Genomic DNA, 20,295 nt, shown 5'->3' on the forward strand with positions numbered 1-20,295 from the left:
TCCCAGGTGTAACTAAGAAATGCTTTACCTCTAATAATTTTTCAAAGTATAGGCAAATGCCCTCCTGATAAAAAATTTGTGGAGTTTTATCAAATATATTCGACTGGTTTAAATACACGCTGTCACACATATACACAAATTGAACAAGCGAGCCATCTTTTCACTCAATCTACAGGAGCTACACAAAGAATATATGGAGTTTACTTATTTTGAAACACAAGTAGACATGTGTCTTCACCAGACTGAGAAATCCACCATAATTGATGTTACATTTTTTACACTCTCTTACAAATGAAGATACTTTGTTAATATGGAAACCATCATATGACAGTCTGGGTTATTTTTTCCTTTTTCTTCCCAATATATGCTGCGGAAAACCATCACGACTACCGTATCTGAGCTGCAAGTTCTGAACCACCACTCAGCGGCAGCAAAGAGACATGGAAAACTCTTAAAACTCTCTGCTGACACCTAGTGGTTCCATCTGATAGTTGCAGGCCAGATAGAGCAGCCCTGAACATAGACAAAAAAGCAACGAGAAAACGGTACAGAAAATAGGTCTGTTGGAATATGAACCCTGTAGAAGAAATGAGGCAGGTAAATTCTTTTTTGTCCCTCTCATGTGATATATTTTCTGCTTAAGCGGTTTTTCTTCAATCTTGGCAACTTTGAGAAGTATGGATTTCAACTCCCAGAATTCCTCAGACAGACAGCAAGCTGGCTGGAGAATTCTGAGAGAGGAGTCCACCCCTCTTAAAATTGCCAAGGTTGGGAAACTGGTCTAGAGTGAAACATTTGGAAATATTGAACAAGCAAGCAGTAACTCAAAGCTAGGGAGTCTGTGGTTCTCCAAAAAGTTATAATTTTAACATCCATGACTACGAGCTTGCTTCACAGCCATAAGTTCCTCAACTTTCTACTAGAAATAAGTTCTGTTCCATGCTCATTCAAGATTTATTTCTCAACCAAGTGTTACCTCCTTGTTCTTGGAATTGGAATGTCAGTTTTTTTTGTTTTGCTTTCACTTCTAACCCTTTAAGATTTGGATAATGGAAATTTCTCAAATATTTCTTCTTCCACACTCAAGACATCAGCATTTTGGACTCAGGTATTCTGGTGCCTTTTGTACGATGCTCTTTTTAAAACAACAACAACAACAATCCATACATTTTTGATGTATGAAATTTGAAACTGCTATTTCCCACTCCCAAATCTGATTCTACATTACCATTGCCTATAACATAGCAATTATACAAATCCTAGCAAGCAGTGTTAACAATGGTGTAGCTGTCATGGGGCAGTCTAATTTTGTATGTGATTAAAAAGAAAGTAGCCAGAGCAACTCCTGCAGTACTTCTACTACCATTAGAGCAACAGATTGTCATTTTGAAACAGTACATTCTCCAGCAAGATGAGTTGAGTCTATTTTCAAACGTCCTCGTGCGTGAGTAACGGCTGAGTAGACGAAGCGCTGCTACCCACCGAGTTAATTCTTACGGAGTGATCTGTGGCATTTCCTTGACTACAAATGCCATTTGAAACATTTGAGTAAATCTGGAAAAGAAAGAAATTAGAATCAGTCTCTCGGACACAACGCCAAACAACCTATACAATTTTTTTTTTGCATCTCCTCCGCAAAAGCTAATGCCGTCTAGCTTTCTACAATCTGATAAAAGTGTATTTTAAAAGCTCAAGCCACCGTAATTTTACTGACTGCTTTTTGCTTGCTCGGAATATTGATTCTATTTATGATTTTTTTTTTTTTGGCTTCATATCTACATTTTATGGAGATTTCAATTACCATATCGTGAGAGGCAATCAACAAACGTATTTTCATTTCGATGGATGCATGCAATGCTAATCAATAAGTGATGTTGATTCATTCTGACTGTGATAAACTCGACATTGCTTGTTTTTTTTTTACAGAGGTAATGATTTTACTTTAAGGATGTGTCCTCTTAGTTTTGAGAGAAGTACAGTTTCCATCTATAAAATTAATAGTGCTTAATTCAACCGTCAATTAAATGATATACAGAGTGAGAGAGAGGGGAGGAAAGAGAGATGCTCAGAGCTGCAGATATTAAAGGAACAGTTTTGTATTCACCTTTAAATACACTTGTTTAGATTTCAATGTCTGGATTGGGATCATGTGACCAGAGAAATGGCACAGTGGCCTGAACTTTGAAGTGCGGTCATTAAGTACCACTTCCTCAGCACTGTTTTAAGCCTGAAAGGTTGCTGAAGAAGTGGTTAAGTAATGACCACCTGCAGTTAAAAGTTGTTTGGAGAAAAAGAAAAATCCTGAATAATGAAGGTAATGTAGGCATCGAAACTGATTAAGTAGAAGAAAAAAAAAAGCAGTTAAGCAGTTGTTTAACTTTGATTTTTATTTTTCCCTTGTAAATTTTTCCCTTGTTTTTAACCACACTTTTAGGTTTGATTTTATATTCTGTATGTTATCTTGTTTATTATCTTAGCTGAGGTGGAGGGGTGTACAAATTTGATTGACTGATTCATAAATATGAATCAGTCAATTTGGATTGGAGCCGAGGTGGCGCAGTGGTTAGGGTGCAGTACTGCAGCTACTTCAGCTGACTGCTAGTTCAGCAGATCAGCGGATCAAATCTCACCGGCTCAAGGTTGACTCAACCTTCCATCCTTCCGAGGTGGGTAAAATGAGGACCCAGATTGTTAGTGGGCAATATGCTATTTAGTATACTGTCTTTGGTGTAAGCCGCCCAGAGTCCTCGGAGAGTGGGCGGCATAGAAATATGACAAATAAATAAATAAATAAATAAACAAATAAACAAACAAACAAACAAATAAATAATGGATAGACAGACAGATGATAGATAGATAGATGATAGATGGATGGATGAATGGATAGATAGATGATAGATTTGGATGGATGGATGGATGGGTGGGTGGGTGGGTGGGTGTATGGATGGATGGATGGATAGATAGATGACAGAGTAGATAGGTAGGTAGGTAGATAGATGTGGATGGATGGTGTTAGGATATGGTTTGAGCCTAACTAGTTGTCCAGGCAATATATGTGTACTGTAACTTTAATCTGTAAATGTATTATGTTACTTTAAAGGTATTCATTGTAATGCTGAGTCATGCTGTAATTAGGTAATGACTGGTTGTGAGAGTATTTAAGCAAGGTACTGTAACGTATTCAGTTTGATCATGAAGCTGCTATGATATGCTGCCATTAATGATGAAGCTGCTATTGAGAGGAGCTACCATTGAGAGGAGTTGTTATCTGTAATCATCATTTGATGGATCTGCTACCATCGTGGTTTGTGAACCAGAGTGAGTTTGTTATTCTAACCAACTAATGTTTGTTTGGTAAGAAGATATCTGTAACTACTGGACTGATTTACTGGCAAAGACTTGGAATTTGTTTAAAGACTATGAGACCGTTTTTCTACTATAAAGTAAGCTTTTGATAAACCAGTTTGCATAACTCTTATTCATTGCTCTCAGCAACGTTTCCTTGTGCATTCACTCTGCTGGTTGGTAACACAACACCAATATCCTTAACAGATGGATGGACGGAGGGATGGGTGGGTGGATGGATAGATGACAGAGCTGATAGATTCAGATGATAGAGAGAGATAGCTAGATATAGACAGACAGACAGACAGACATGGATAAATATTGATGGGTGGATTGGAGTGGAGTTGAATGGAATGGAATCAAATGGAATCGAAGCACATATTGGAAACAAAGCTGATATGACCAGGACAGTAAGTAACAGGGTAAATTGAAGATTCCCCTAAATGGGCTGTGTCAAATTCCTTAAAAAGTACCAGCAATGTTACAGACAAAAGGGAATACAGGTAGTCCTCGAGTTACGACCACAATTGACCCCCAAATTGATGTGAGTTCACCCCATTTTACGACCTTTCTTGCCGCAGTTGGTTGAGTGAATCATTGCATTTGTTAAGTTAATGACATGGCTATTAATTGAATCTGGATTTGCCATTGATGTTGCTTGTCAGAAGGTCGCAAAAGCTGATCACGTGACCCCGGGACATAAATATGAACCAGCTGCCGAGCATCTGAATTTTGATCATGTGACCATAGGGATGCTGCAAAGGTCGTACGTGTGAAAAACGGCCATGAGACTCTTTGTTAAGTCGAGGACTATCTCTAGATAAAATAAAATCTTAGTGACTTGCAACAGTCTTTCTCATTCCCAAGTAAGTAATGATAGAAATGCTATTGGTCTAGATGTGGCCTATACCAACGGTCCCTAACCAGTGGTGGAATTCAAATTTTTTTACTACCGGTTCTGTGGGTGTGGCTTGGTGGGCATGGCAGGGGAAGGATACTGCAAAATCTCCATTCCCATCCCACTCCAGGGGAAGGATACTGCAAAATCCCCATTCCTGGGGGAAGGATATTGCAAAATCTCCATTCCCACCCCACTCTGGGGCCAGCCAGAGATGGTATTTGCTGGTTCTCCGAACTACTCAAAATTTCCGCTACCAGTTCGTCAGAACCTGCTGAATAGCATCCCTGTCCCCAACCTTTTCAGCTCTGCGGACTGACAATGGCGGGGTGTGTGTGTGTGTGGTGGTGGTGGAGAGGGGATGGTTTCATCTTCACATGCACAAATGCAGCTTTGTATGCTTGCCCGTTGCCTGTGCGGCCCAGTTCCAAATGGGCCATAGCCCGGCACTGGGCCACAGACCAGAGGTTTGGGACCCATCAGCCTATACACTGATTGGAATCTACTTCACTGGCCATTTTCAGTCACGTTAAAAAAGCCATGTGACACATTGACACCAAAAGGAACTGTGAACACTGAACCCAAACAAAATAGTCACGATGGGAGCAAAATAACCACACGCTTTCAAAGGGATTCTACTTGTTTTAACACCCAGCTTTCACACTTCCTTCTTCCCCGAGGAACAAAGAGAAGACTTTCAAATGTGAAATGTGAAAAATCACAGATGCATCAAGACAAAACGAAACAGCTGAACCCAGCTGAAATCTGTGCCTTCAAATGAGAATATGATCCTACCAGCATCAGACAAAACAGGAGCAAAAATCATCCTTGGTAAATCAGAGTATGACACCAATACAGACAATTTAGTATAGGATCCATCAAAAATTTACGTATTTATTAAATTTATATGGCCGCCCATTTCTCAAGAAGTCACTCTGGGTGGTATATAATGAAAAAATATTTTTTTAAAAAGAACATCGGAAACAGTCCTATTAAAAAGCTAAACAAAAACCCAATCACGCAAGAGTTTAGATCAGCAAGGGAGCCACCTCAAGATATCAACGACCTCCTAGGCCGGATAACATAGCCAGATTTTGAGAGACTACTAGAAAACCTGTGGGGACAGAAATGATCTCACTTAGAGGGTGAGGAGAATTTTTCATAAAATGGATGCCATGGCAGAGAAGGACCACCTTCTGGGCCCCGAATACAGTTCCCTGACAGATGGGACACGTAGCATGCATCTCATGCCAGATCGGACATTCAAGCCATCCGATTCAGTCACCAAGACTGAAGTAAAGTTGCTCATAGACAAAATTGATTTGGAAAAGTCAGTACCAATCATGGATGATTAAGTCCCTATATCGCTATGGCCTGCCAAATATTGACAAACCAGAAGTCTGCAGTCAATTGGTGCAATCACTTGGTGGAACAATCCACCAAGTGGCAAAACATCTAGTCAATATACTAAAATTCACATCAGGAAAACACTGACATCTGCCATAAACAACTGCAAAATATTTACGGAAAGGATTAAAATAAATATGATCAAGACTAGGTTAGTAGAATATCAAAATGCAGTAAGACCCCAATCAGTGGTGGGTTCCTCCCGGTTCCGCCAAGCCGGTAGCGGTGACGATATGACGTCACCGAACCTTACCTTTTATTTGGCCCCACCCCCAATCTATTGCTGCCTCCTGAGTCCCAGCTGATCAGCTAGAAGGAAAAAAAACTGTTTAAATTCTTGCCGCGGGGTTTCAAAGGGCCGCCCTACAGCTGATCAGTGGTAAAAGGCAGTTTGGTGGTAGACCGGCGCCTCCCAAAACAAATGAGTAGACCGATGCCTGCAAAAACAAATGGGTAGACGAGTGCCTCCAAAAACAAATGGGTAGACCGGTACAGCTCTGTAAGCAGTTAAAAGCCTGGTAGACCAGTACCTCTGCTAAATCCTAAAGAATGGTCACATGACCATCAAGCCACGACCACAAAATAAGCCACACCCACAGAACCGGTAGTAAAAAATTTTAAAACCCACCCCTGACCCCAATGTATTTAAAATAATGTATAGAGTAGATGAACGCTGCATAAAGTACTACTGCACTGGGAAAACCATGACATTCCTAACTTTTGAAGAATATCCAGAAAACAATTTAAGTGGAAACAACTAGTTTCAAAAGGATTGGAATACAAAATTCCTTGGGCAATTAAAAAAAAAAAAGCAAGCATTAACAAGGATTAATGATATGATCTGTCCATAGGGAAATTAACCATTACTTTTAACTTCCTTGATGACTATTAAGTTTATTGCAGAAATGATGCCTTGTTCTATACTATTATTTGTGTTGTGCATTAAACAATTGCTTTTTTCGTGTAGCTGAAGTTGGCAATGAAATTTGTTCAAATAGAACAGACAAGCATTTCATTATTATGTGACCCACACTGCGCTGAAACTACTCTAGGGAATAAAAGCTTAGAATTGTAGGTGCACAGTTGTTTTGCTGGAACTTTGCATAAATCATTCAATTTTTAATTCCACCTTTTAATTTGTAAAGTTCTATGTAGCTTATTGAAATTTGGCTGAAAATTGATTCCAGAATCCTTAGCATCTCACAATACTAGACTACACAGTATCAACAGTAGAGACCTTCAAATTTCTAGGTTCTACCATACGCAAGATCTAAAATGGACAGCTAACATCAAAAATGTCATCAAAAAAGCACAACAAAGAATGTTCTTTCTGAGCCAACTCAGGAAGCTCAAACTGCCCAAGGAGCTGCTGATCCAGTTCTCCAGAGGAATTATTGGCACACGATGGCAAAAAGGTTAGCCATCACTGCCCTATGTTGACACCCTAGTCTCCCTTCGGAAGCTAAGCTGAAATACTCAATACTTACATGACTTGTGGTATCGGAGATCTGCTGTTCAATCAGTTGTACAATTTGCTTAAAAGTTGGCCTCTTCACAGGATCAGAATCCCAGCAGCTCTTCATGATGTTAAAGCTACAGACACAGTTAGAATGAACCAAATGAAAAACATCCACCGTAATTTTGAAAACGTTTTTAGAAACTTTTAGAAAATTCATAGGCATGCAGTTTGGTTCATTTTTTTCCAAAACAAACCATTAGAGTTTAATTGCCGAAAGCATGAAAATGCCTTCTCAAAAGAACTTTGAAAAATACAATGGGTATCTAAAATCCCAGACTCCCCCATTTGTCATACAGTAGTAGATAAAGGATAATCGTTGTGCTTTTATATTACACTTCTTGGAAACTGAAAGAATTCTGCTATGGAGCATGCTGGAATTGTATATGCATTTCTTTTCTTTTTTTAATTATCAATGCAAATGAATGCTAGTATCACAGTCTGCATGGGTTCATATCTCCTTGAAGTAAACTGTGAGGAACTCTGGAAGAGCTGAACTTATTTTATTACCGTATTTTTCGGAGTATAAGACGTACCGGAGTATAAGACGCACCTCAGTTTTTGGGGAGGAAAATAAGAAAAAAGCTGATTGGCAGGTGGATGGGCTTCCCGGAATACCCCCAATCAGCTGTTCCCAGAGGTGAATTTTAGCAACAGGTTCCTTGGTTGTGAGCTCTGTGCCTTGCTTTTTTTGGCTTTTTTTTCTGCCTCTGAAACTTCTGAAACTCCGTTTTAGAAAAAACCTTTTCCTGCCTCTGAAAGCCTCTGAAACAGAGCTTCAGAATAAAAGCATCTGAAGTTCTGTTTGGAGGCTTTTTTTCTGAAGCTCTGTTTGGAGGCTTTTTTTTCCCTGAAGCTCTGTTTGGGGGCTTCTTTTCTGAAGCTTCATTTCTGATGCTTTTTTCAGCCTCTAAAACCTCCGTTTGAGAAGCTGGGTGGGGCTACATTTGGAGTATAAGAGGCACCCAGATTTTCACCCTCTTTTTTGTGGGAAAAAGATGCGTCTTATACTCCCATAAATACGGTAAGTACTGAAACAGGCATTCTTTTTTTCCTGGAATGCTCACATGGTCATCCAATGTTAGTCACATGGGCATTCCAGAAAGTGCCGTCAAAGGGGAGAAAAAAATTAAACTGATGGACAAGCTTATCAATTTTATCTACCTGCTAAAATACACATACGTTCATATACACACACACTCTACTGGAAATAGATCCAACAATGATGTTTTATTTACTCTTCAATTAACATAAAAACAGAGTTGGAAGGGACTTTGGAGATCTTCTAGTCCAACCCCCTGCTCAGGCAGGAAGATTCATTTCTGCTGATTTTTAGGAGAATAGCTATTGACACAGGGCAAAAAAACCTCCAGTCCTATTCAATGCAAAAAAGGCATTTTGTCTCTTAACTTCTAAGAAAACAATGTCTTATAACTGGAAAATCAATGATCAAGATCAATTACTAAATTGATGAATTGGCTATACACAATCGAAAGCCAGTGGCATCAGACCATAGTGAAGTGATCTAACTTTAGGATATCAAATTTAGTTTAACTGTGTTGATAATGGTTACTGTTATCCAGACTGTTGCTATTTGCATAAGAAATCAAATAACCTCCAATGTACCATCTATACATATGAAGGTCACACCACAATGAGTTAATTTCAAAAGATTTGAAAGTATTGGACAATGCATGCAAGCGTGAATAAATATGTATCTTTTCTTTTATGTACACTGAGAGCGTATGCACCAAGACAAATTCCTTGTGTGTCCAATCACACTTGGCCAATAAAGAATCCGATTCTATTCTATTCTATTCTATTCTATTCTATTCTATTCTATTCTATTCTATTCTATTCTATTCTATTCTATTCTATTCTGGATGTTGACTGAGGAGGACCTGTGGTCACAACGGAATGAAAAAAAAAAATTGCTATCGCTAATTATAACACCATTTCTTTTCCCCGGTATCAATTCAAATGGAATTCTACAAAATTGGCAAATATATAAAAACGCGAGACGGGACCTACGGTTGAGTCTACTACTGAAAGTTTTTTGAAAAAACAGCATAAAATAAAACCAGTATTTCCACCAATATTGGATAATCGCCGTTTTTAAATTTTAAATAAATTCAGACTCACATTTCTGGAGGTGCATATTCTGGACTAAACATTCTGTATCCTTCCTTGATGTTTTTATAGAACTTGGAATCCACAGGCATTCCAGGATAGGGACTGCTTCCTGTTAAAAAAAGATGCTATTTATTAGTATATAATTTTAATTCCATGTTTACTTGTATTTATTAATCACTCGTTCCAGCGGACTCTATTTTAAACGGATTTATGTTTTAAAAATGAGAGCGTAAAACATCCAGGAAACGAATGCAGGTAATCCTTGACTTACGACCACAACTGAGCCCAAAATTTCTGTTGCTAAGTGAGACATTTGTTAAGTGAATTTTTCCCATTTTACCTTTCTTGCCACAGGTGTTAAGTGAATCATTGCAACTGTTAAGTTAGTAACACGGTTTGTTAAATGAATCTCGCTTCCCCATGGACTTTGCTTGTCAGAAGGGCACAGAAGAGGATCTCGTGACCCCAGGACACTGACTGTCATAAATAGGAGCCAGTTGCCTAATGTCTCAATTTTGATCACGTGACCATGGGGATGCTACAACAGTCGTATGTATGAAAAATGGTCGTAAGTCAGTTTTTCAGTGCTGTTGTAACTTAGCATGGTCACTAAGCAAACTGTTGTAAGTCAAGGACTACCTGTATAGGGATTGAGAATGGTCGCCATTCGTTTCTTTCCCCTTGACCTTCTTGAAGGATTAAACAGCTGGAATTTTCTTGCCAATAGGACAAGATAATATATGTATATATGCGTATACAGGTAGTCTTTGACTTAAAACCACAATTGAGCCCAAACATTTCTGTTGTTAAGTGAGTTTTTCCCCATTCTACGGCCTCAGTTGTTAAGTGAATCACTGCAATCGTTAAATTAGTAACCTGGTTGTCAAGTGAATCTTGCTTCCCCATTGAGTTGGCTTGTCAGTAGGGTGCAAAAGGGGAAATCACATGACCCTGGGACACTGAAACCATCAGTAACAGTCGTAAGCGTGAAAAACAGTCACGTCACTTCTTTCATAGTTGTTAACTATGAATGGTCACTAAATGAACTGTTGTAAGTCGAGGACTACCTGTTCTGACCCAGGTCCCAAATATGACAAATCCTCTGTAGTTAAATAAATGTTTCCTTTATTAGGAGCGCCAGCAGCCCCGGCAAAAAGTCTCTCTCACACAGCAGGCTATCATGTCTATCCAACAGCGAGATGAATAGTTGTCTGCCACATCTATTCATCTCCGCCCCCTGCCTTTTATCCCCAGCGCTAGGGTGGAGCTTCGCTAGCAGCGGTGGCTCTTCCGTCCCAAGGACTGGCCCATAGATTTCCACTCCTCTCCTCTCCTCTCCCTTCTGCGCATCAGGCATCGGACTCAGCTGTTCCTCCTCTTCCTCATCAGCCACTTCCAGACCTGGGGGCTGTTAACTCTCCATCTGAGGGCTGATAGACGGCCCAAGCTCCGCCTCTCTCTCTCTCTCTCTCTCTCTCTCCCTCTCCTTCTCTCCCTCCCTCCCTCCCTCTCTCTCTCTGCCAGTTCCGTTCCCTCTTCCCCCTCAGAGCTCTCAGGTTGCCTTGATGCTGGCCCTGACTGACTCCCACACCTCTTCCTTCTCTGATTCGGCTGCTGGAGGGGCCGGTGGCCGACAGGCCACAACACTACCTGTATAAAGGACATACGTGATCACCAGGTGTATGTTACCTAAAGAGAAGAGTTCCCAAAGTAGAATTCCATAAGACCAAACATCGCTCTCAAAGGTGTACACACATTCAAAAATACTCTCAGGGGCCATCCACTTCACAGGAAGCCGTGCCTGGGGAGACGAAGGAAGAACATGTTACCAAAAAAAAATTAAAAAATAATCGATAAAAGATCTTATCCAGCGCAAGGTGAAAATCAAGAGTGATTTGATAGAGCTTTCAACGGATTAAACATTTAATCGAATGCCTCAGTTAGCTTTCAGTACATTAATTGTTAATTAATCTTGTTGTTATAAATTTGCATGTAATCACATATATCATAAAAACAGTCCCTCGTTGCCGGAAGGAAAATGACAAGAATACTAAAAATTAAACTGGATAGATTAACACTTAAAATAAAGGAGAAGGAAGGAACAGAATATTTTTTAACGTGGGATTTTGTTTTACCAATGGTTAGCTAATAGAAACAGAAGTTAGAAACTCAAAAGTTTAAGAGAATGATCAACTATACAATGAAGGTTTATTGGTATGGATAAGCAAATATTATCATTATGTGATTATCATTAATGCTATGAATATTAGTATTATTACTATTACTATTTTTCAAAATTAATTGTACCCAAACAACTCACTGTTCATGTAGATATTGAGTTTCTATTTATTATAAAGAATACAGTAGAACCTCTGGTCATGAACGCTTCTGACCACGATCAAATCAGGTTCCGACCAAAAAATTCACAAGAATTTTTTTTTTGCGGCTGATTTCCCCTTCTGCACAATTTTTTTATGTAAGCACCAAATTTCCAAAATTAGGTTTGGATCACGACCGAATCGGGTTGTGACCAAAGTTATGGAACGAATTAATGGGCATGACCAGAGGTTCTATTGTATATAACAAAGACTAAAAAGGAAGAATACTAAAAATTAAACTTTTTGTTGTTGTTGTTCCCATTCAACAATTAAAGAGACCAAATGCCCTGAGAACTTATACTTGTTTTCCTTTGGGGAAGAGTAACAGCAATGGGTAGAACAGATTGAAACCATCTGTTGCGATACAAGAAATGGAAATTACTGTCTCTTTTTTACCCCCCTCCCCCTTTTCAGAACAAGCATATTTGATCCTGGACAGAAGGTCAGTAAATTAGTAAATTAAGGATAGTGTCTGAACTGTATAAATACTCTTAAACATGCTGTTAACTTCAAGCCCAGTGAATTAAAATTTAGCTTCTTGGCTTGTCAGCTAAAGCTTCTACTGATGAATAAGAAAAGTTATCTAATAAATTATGCAGTAAATTGATTCCTATCAGAGTGGAAAGTACAATAGAAACGGGCACTGATTGGCCATATAATACTAAGTAATCCCACCAAGATACTAAAAGAAATGTTATTTCAAAGATTTTATGAAACTTCAATCTGTCTAATAGAAGTGACTTACAATCTGCTTTTCACGAATGAATGAATGAATGAATGAATGAATGAATGAATGAATTAATTAATTAATTAATTCCTTTCCTGGCTGCTCTTGCAAATAATTTCCTTTGAGATGGACAATGTGATACCATCTCATCTGACCCTGATTCAGTTTAATAGCAGTTGTATCTGAGCTACAATTCCCAATTGCGTGGCCTTGAATACATTGGATTTAATTTGCCACAATTCTCCAGTTAAACTGACCAAAGACTTTGAGGAAAACAACTTTCCTGTATCCTATGGTTATTGTTTTCATGAATCTCATACATTCTGTATCTTTATTCATTTAAAATTCATGTCTTCGTCCATTTGCAATTCCTTTCAAGTCAAAATATTGTAAACTCAGCTTTACATTATTACCCAAGGAACCATGTAACCAGTTTTAAATAACCAGCAAAAGTTGGATCTTGGATAGAAATTCTTTGGACTACATTAAAAAAAAAAACCTCTGGAATTTGGATTTGTCTAATATAGATCCATGTTTTTTAATCGCTATTAACGATACAATTCATGTTCTTTGTTACAACTTCTATAGCAAAGCTTTGATTATTATTGTTGGCTTTGTTGCTGAAGTTAACACTTAGTTAAATCAGACTACTGAAATGGATCTCAAACATTTCATCCAATGATAACCACTGCATGGTGCAAGAATCATAAATTTATTTTGAAGTTTAGGAAAGTAATCTGCATTACTGTTTCAATTAATCCTACGAAGTAAAGCCTTTAAATTAGAGTGGTAAATTCTATATTAAGAATGAATGGAATCATTATTGCTAAAAGCCAAATGAAATGCTGACTCCTGTCACTTCAAAGAAGGATCAGTATTTCCTTAACATGTGCTTTAGGTTAGCCCAGATAGAGTGAAGGAACATCTTCTACCTTCTTGGGTCCAGTTACAAATACCCATTTTTCTAAATTATTCTGACCACAGGCAACTCAAGACAGCAAAAACTCTTCATTCAGACAAATGGAATGCAATTTACCTATTGCCCACCTGCAAGCTTTTATCCTGCAATTTAAAACAACCGAGTTGTGGATAATTAGCCAGAGGCTAGAAGTTATATCTGATCTCACCATTCATTTGGTCAAGCACACACAGTCCCTATTAAGGGGCCTTCAGACACAAGTTTCTTGCTTGTGTAATAATATTTGTCTTATAAATATATAAAATATTTTATTTTATATATTTATAGATATATAGAGAGAGAGATTATATTTTATATATTTTATATTTTATATTATTTTATTAAAATAGATGGCGATGAAATGGAGATAGTGACAGATTTTATTTTCTTGGGCTCCAAGATCACCGCAGATGGGGACTGCAGCCAAGAAATTAAAAGACGTTTGCTCCTGGGGAGGAAAGCTATGGCAAATCTAGATAGCTTACTAAAAAGAAGAGACATCACTCTGCCAACAAAGGTGCGTATAGTCAAGGCTATGGTTTTCCCAGTTGCAATGTATGGCTGTAAAAGTTGGACCATAAGAAAGGCTGAGCACCAAAGAATTGAGGCCTTTGAACTCTGGTGCTGGAGAAGACTCCTGCAAGGCGACCAAACCGGTTAGTCCTAGAGGAGATCAATCCTGACTGCTCTTTAAAAGGCTGGATCCTGAAGATGAAACTAAAATATTTTGGCCACCTAATGAGAAGGAAGGACTCACTGGAGAAGAGCCTAATGCTGGGAAAGATGGAGGGCAAAAGAAGAAGGGGACGACAGAGAATGAGGTGGCTGGATGGAGCAGTCAGCGTGAGCTTAAATGGACTCCAGAGGATGGTAGAGGACAGGAAAGCCTGGAGGAACGTTGTCCATGGGTCGCGATGGGTCGGACACGACTTCACAACTAACAACAACAACAAACCGTGAAATGCCTACATCCCACTTCTAATTTAATGGGAAAAGCAGTGGCAGTAAAAATCTGTGCTAAAAGGAAGAAATACAAGCTTTTGTGTTCCAGCCTTAGATGAACTGAATCTTCATTATCACAGAAGACTGCTTCAACTGCATCACCAATACACAGGAAGAGATTACAAGTTTAGAATAATAACCAGAATAACTAGAATAATAACTTTATTGTCCCTCTGAATGTACACTAATCGGCATACATTAAAATGAAATTTCATTACATACAGCTCTCAAAGGGTCACCACCTCCAATATGCACTACATAACCATGACATAATAAATAAATATACAATTATGCATATACCCACATATATTACATGACACAGCAAAACAACACAGTCTAGTTTGGATGTATACCTGTACATGGCGAGGAAAACTAATCTGGTGAGTTTACCAGATGGATGGCACAGGGAACAAAGCTGTTATAGAATCTGGTAGTCCGGCTAGAAATACTTCAAAACCTCATCCCAGAGGGGAGCAACAGAAACAGGCTGTAAAGTGGGTGTGTGGGGTCTCTAACAATGCTTCACACTCTAAGCACATAGCGCCTAGAAGCAGCATCCTGAACAATGGGAAGCGAGCTTTCTGTAATCTTCTCAGTTGTCCTTACCACTCTCTGTATGGACTTTCTATCTGAGGCACTGTTGCCACCAAACCAAACAGTGATGGTTTTAACAGTTTGTTAAACAGTTCAAAGAAGAGATGAAGAAGTTTCTATCAAGGAAACTATATGAGAAGAAGTTTCTATCAGGGAAGCCATTTGGAAAAACAGCCAATTTTGGGTGTTCCCTTTCCAAACTTTCGATCTTTAGAGAGAAGTATAACTTACTACGGAGCTAATTGGTATGATTTATGGTCCATAAACTAGAGTCTGATGCTACCAACGAGAGAGACATAGGTTGGATCAAACATACTTACATTTCCTTTGACCACATAATTTGAGTCATTCCTGATGTCTCTTGCAAGGCCGAAATCACAGATTTTTGTTATCCGTCCATGCGTAAGTAATATATTCCTTGCTGCCAGGTCTCTGTGAATGCACTGAAAGAATACAATTGCAGAACGTACATGTAAGGTAAGTAAACCAAAATAATCATCAGCACTGCAAATGACTACATAGAGAATATGATGGGAGTTTCAATGATTTATAGCAGAACTCAAGTTTTTGAAGATTAAGGGTATAAGAATCTAAGAAAATGCAAAGCAGCTACGTGTTGTCGCTATATATACACAAGATGATCCTATATCCGTGGTGAACCTATGGCCCACGTGCCACAGGTGGCACACATAGCCATATCAGTGGGCATGTGAGCTCAGCTCTGGCGTGCACCAGCTGATTTTTGGGCCTTCTGGGTCCACCAGAAGTAGAGAAACAGGCTGTTTCCTGCCTCCAGAGGGCCTTGAGGAGTGGTGGGGAAGGCCTGTTTTTTGCTGTCCCCAGCCTCCAGAGCCTCTCTAGGAGGCACGCCCTCCCCCCCCTCCCAGAGGCACTCCGGAGGCCAGAAATGGCCCGTTTGCCAACTTCCGGTGGGACCGGAAGGTCCGTTTTTTGTTGTCCCCAGCTTCCAGAGCCTCTCTAGGAGTCTGGAGAGAGCAAAAACAGCCTTCCCCCCCCCCCTCCCCAGGCCCTTGGTAGGCCAGAAACAGCCCATTTGCCAACTTCTGGTGGGAAGTCCCCCCCCCCCTTCCTGGCACGCGATGGCAAAAAAGTTAGCCATCACTGTCGTATATTAACGCAAAAAATACGTGTTTCAACCTTGTACAAATTTCCATTCACAAGTCATATCTATCAGCATTCTGAGTAATGCATACTAAGAAATCAGAACTCCGAGGCAGGACGGTTCCTCAGAGAACATGTTTATTGGATACAACATATCGGCACTATTAGTGAAAACCAACTCTAAAAAGTTCTCACGGTTACAGTATAATTAAAAGAGCAAACGTTTCCCTCCCCAAATGTCACAGGTTACACTGTCCAATCAAAACAGTTGGCGGGCTCCTTGGTCACTTCTGTTCCTCCTCCAACTGCCACCTGTTGGGATGACCTTGGTTCCCACGGGAGAACTCTTTATTATGTCTACGAGACGGTCTAGCTATTTCCCCTTCATCCTTCCTCCCATAGTACGTGGCAACTATGAAGCAGCAAAGGATGGCTTCAGCCAGGTTCGATTCAGAGTTGACAATATCATTAAGATTGCAACTGGTTATATCCTTTCTTAACCCTCTTATAGGTCAAAACATGCTTCGGAAGAATATTCTGTAGAAACCAATGGCATATGCTTCTATGTAAACTTCAGGTTAGGAATGCATTTGTTCATTCTTTCTAAATTAAAATACAATCTTATTGCTTCTGGGACAGAAACTGTGGACCACAGTACTGGTGGTTTCTTCTTTCGGAGTCTGAAGAGAGGATTCTGACGTTGGAAAAGTTACATCTGATTTCCCCCTTCTTTGTACACCAACCCACAAGGCTGGATCTTGTTTAGATTTGGGCATTCTTAATTCAGAAACCATCACAGATGTCGGAGGAGGAGGAATAGAAGAAGCCCTTCTCCAGGCCAATCCAAAAGACTATTGATATCGACAATTTTTGCTTATTTATTTCAAGTGACATGAGGGCTCTCACAGCAAAACATTGAATATTTGAGGCCAAACATGCAATATGTTATATAACTTGTTATATAACAGGGAACTGAAGAATGTGCAGATTTCCTACCTATCTGCAATTGGAGATGCCTTACCCAAAAATTGATGCTACACACTGCCTATCTAATATAAAGGCAAAGACTAAAAAAAAGTGGGACCAGAGTTTCTTACTGATTGTACAGGATAATTCAGAGATTGTACTTCTCTAAAAGGTTTACTAACACTGAAAATGCAGAGAAGATCAGAATTCTTATATGAAAGGCTTCCCTCGGAGAATATATGACAATCTAATATCATTCTGTACATATATTTTTAAAAAATCAATTTTCTTGATTTTCTACTTACATTTTTAGCTGAAAGAAAGCTCATCCCCTTTGCTACCTGGTAAGAAAAACTTAACAGATCTTCAACATCCAGAGCTAGTTCATCATCTTCTAAAATGGCAACAGTGACATCCTGATTGGCCAATGACCCTAAGCAGAACATGTGGGAACAATAAATGGAGAAATGATGTCACTTGGAAACAGAGCAGACATTTTATTAACAGAGCATGGCACCAAGGTCCTACAGAAATGCTCTTCAAATAAATGCTATTTATTTGATGCTATTTAATGTTATTAAAGTATAAGACGCTCCGGAGTATAAGATGCACATTAGTTTTTGGAGAGGAAAACAAGAAAAAACAATTCTGCCTCTGCCTACCAGCATCCATCGATATTCATCTGGCTAGCCACCTGGAACTGGCCGAAAATGCGACACGCAGAGGCCAAAAATGGGGTATGCAGAGGCCAAAAACACAACGCACGGAGGCTGAAAATGTGACGTGCGGAGGCAGCGATATGCTATGGGGATCCCTGCAGCCTGGAACAGGTCTAAAACAGAGTGTGCGGAGGCTGAAAACACAACACGCGGAGGCCAAAAATGTGATGCGCAGAGGCAGCGATCGGTGGCGATGTGCTGTAGTGATCCCTGCATCCTGGAACGGGTCTAAAATGGAGCGTGCGGAGGCCAAAAACACGACACGCGGAGGCCGAAAATGGCCAAAGGATGGGGACTGGCAGGTGGGAGGGGCTTTGGCAAGCTATATAAGATGCACAGACATTTCCACTCACTTTTTGGGGGGAGGAAAGTGCGTTTTATACTCTGAAAAGTACGGTAAATTCCCCCAGCCAACATTAACATTGTAAAATTGTTTTTACTTCTTTTTAACTTAACTTTTAAGTGGCCACGTTTAAACAAATACCAACAATTTCAGAACAAAAGTCCCCCTCCCTTTTTTTTGCCAAATTACCTAGTCTTTTAGTGGTCTTGGCATGGACGACTTGAGAAACTCCTGGTTTCATATCCATGTACTCATTGGTGGCATCACTGTGTGGAAAGAAGAGGGAATATGAGACTAATTCAAACATGGAGTTCAAAGAAAGAACATCTTTTACAAGAACAAAAGAAGCATGTAAAATCTCCGATTGCTAAACATTTCTTGAAAAGAAATGGAAATCTATTATTAACCTGATGAAAGATGATGATACCTAACTACAGGACTGAAGATACCACTGTGAGTGTTATATTTGAATTCTGACGTTTTATGGGAAAGGATCTTAGAATTAATCATGAAAAGACAGTTTAAATAATAAGTTATTTGGGCTGAAGAAGGTTAATCTCCTTTACGGAGCCAAAAAGCTTTCCCCTTTGCCAAAAGCTATCTTGTTGTAGGAAATTCCCTTTGTTAATTGACTGACCTCCTGAGAAATGACTTATCACTGATTCTGTTTGAATAACACAAATTAAATAAGAAAGCAGCAAGTTGTAATGTTAGAGGTCTTTTTGTGTGCAGATAATTTCTTGTTAGAAGGAATAGTTTATCTTGACCTGATAAATGTTTTATCTGATTATTTAAACCTCCTGAAAGAATTTCTACTTCATATTATATATACTTTGGGCAAAAATAATTTAAAAATTAAAAAGTTCTGTTCTCTTTTAGCTTGGAGCAGCTGACCATAGCTATCTGCATCTTGTCTAACTAGTTGACAGATCCAAGCCAAATATTAGTTGGAAGAGATGCCCAAAGGAAATGAACTGGACTATGATTCCTAAATAAATTTGTAAGTCTCAAGCTAAGCGGATTTGTCACAATGATCCACCTTAACAAGCTGCTTTGCTTTTAACCCATATAAGTTGTTTTGTTTTAATACAAGGCACCTGGCCATCACCAACACGTCAAAGCTCATCTTCCTTGAACGACTGTTTCATTTTGCAAACTGGGGCTCTTTACAGGCACAGAAGTTTTTCTTCGCAAGCAAAGTAAAACACTGGGGCTTCTTTTCCACTTAGAAAGGATCTGTAGGACGCGGCCCCAACCTCTTGGGCAAGAGGGACCAGTTCCATGGAGAGGTTTTTCCACGGACTGGAGGGGGCGTGGTTTCATGTACTGCCATGGATGGGGCTACGCTTGTTTGCGCGGCCTGATTTCTGGCATAGCACGGACCGGGGGCTGGGTACTATAGTAGATGACCAGGCTGAGCCCAAGGGAGGGGTCAAATGCATCATCAGTCATGAGTCTCTTTGTGCCCACAAGAGATGTTAGGTCCAGCCCACCTTGAATTCCTGTGACTCTTATCTACCGCTAATTTGCTTGGGTCATTAGTAGTTCAGATTCTTGTAGAGAACTTGAGCTTGCAATACATCTTTATACCCATTTGAACTGCCTGGATCTCCCGATTTCCCTGGCGCTTCCAGAATCATTCTGAAAAAATGCTCCCCTGTAATTCCTGAGGATACTAAATGTCTTTAGAATCCCTATGTATTGCTATTAAACTCTGATTACTGTGCCCATTGTGTTAAAAATATAAATACTCCATGTCTGTACTACAAATATCTTAAATCAGTACTTTGTATGAAAAACTGATGCTTTCCTAGAAAGTTAACTTTCTACTCCAGAGCTTGTTTGCCCTATAATGCAGACATATCAGGAAACCAACTCCACAGGACTCTATGGGTTATACAGCAGGAGTGGGCAATTTTTTCATGACAAAATAAAGACAAAAACTGGTGTGTAGGTTTCCATTCAAGCTTAACACATCAAAGTTACTCAAAAATACATTCCACTCTCAATCCAGTTATTCAGATGAAACCATTTAACAAAGTATCTTGACCAGGGGTGAAATCCAGCAGGTTCTGACAGGTTCTGGAGAACCGGCAAACACTACCTCTGGCTGGCCCCAGAGTGGGGTGGGAATGGAGATTTTGCAGTATCCTTCCCCTGGAGTGGGGTGGGAATGGAGATTTTGCA

At 39.6% G+C, this 20,295-nt stretch overlaps 1 protein-coding gene across 1 annotated transcript in view; it reads right to left on the minus strand.

The window, feature by feature from the left end:
- Nucleotides 1-1,428: 1,428 nt before the first annotated feature.
- The window catches only part of PDGFRA (platelet derived growth factor receptor alpha), a 285,063-nt gene continuing 266,196 nt past the window's right edge, over nt 1,429-20,295 (minus strand). The window contains exons 18-23 of the mRNA XM_070948940.1: nt 17,352-17,437; nt 15,279-15,401; nt 10,989-11,100; nt 9,309-9,408; nt 7,138-7,243; nt 1,429-1,554 (exon numbers count right to left, since the gene is read on the minus strand). Coding sequence (XP_070805041.1) covers nt 1,429-1,554; nt 7,138-7,243; nt 9,309-9,408; nt 10,989-11,100; nt 15,279-15,401; nt 17,352-17,437 — 653 coding nt within the window. The remainder of the gene's footprint in view (nt 1,555-7,137; nt 7,244-9,308; nt 9,409-10,988; nt 11,101-15,278; nt 15,402-17,351; nt 17,438-20,295) is intronic.

The sequence above is a fragment of the Pituophis catenifer genome, unplaced genomic scaffold, assembly GCF_029215685.1.
Source record: "Pituophis catenifer annectens isolate HBS135680 unplaced genomic scaffold, rPitCat1.0.hap2 SCAF_8, whole genome shotgun sequence".
In the NCBI taxonomy this organism is placed as follows: domain Eukaryota; kingdom Metazoa; phylum Chordata; class Lepidosauria; order Squamata; family Colubridae; genus Pituophis; species Pituophis catenifer.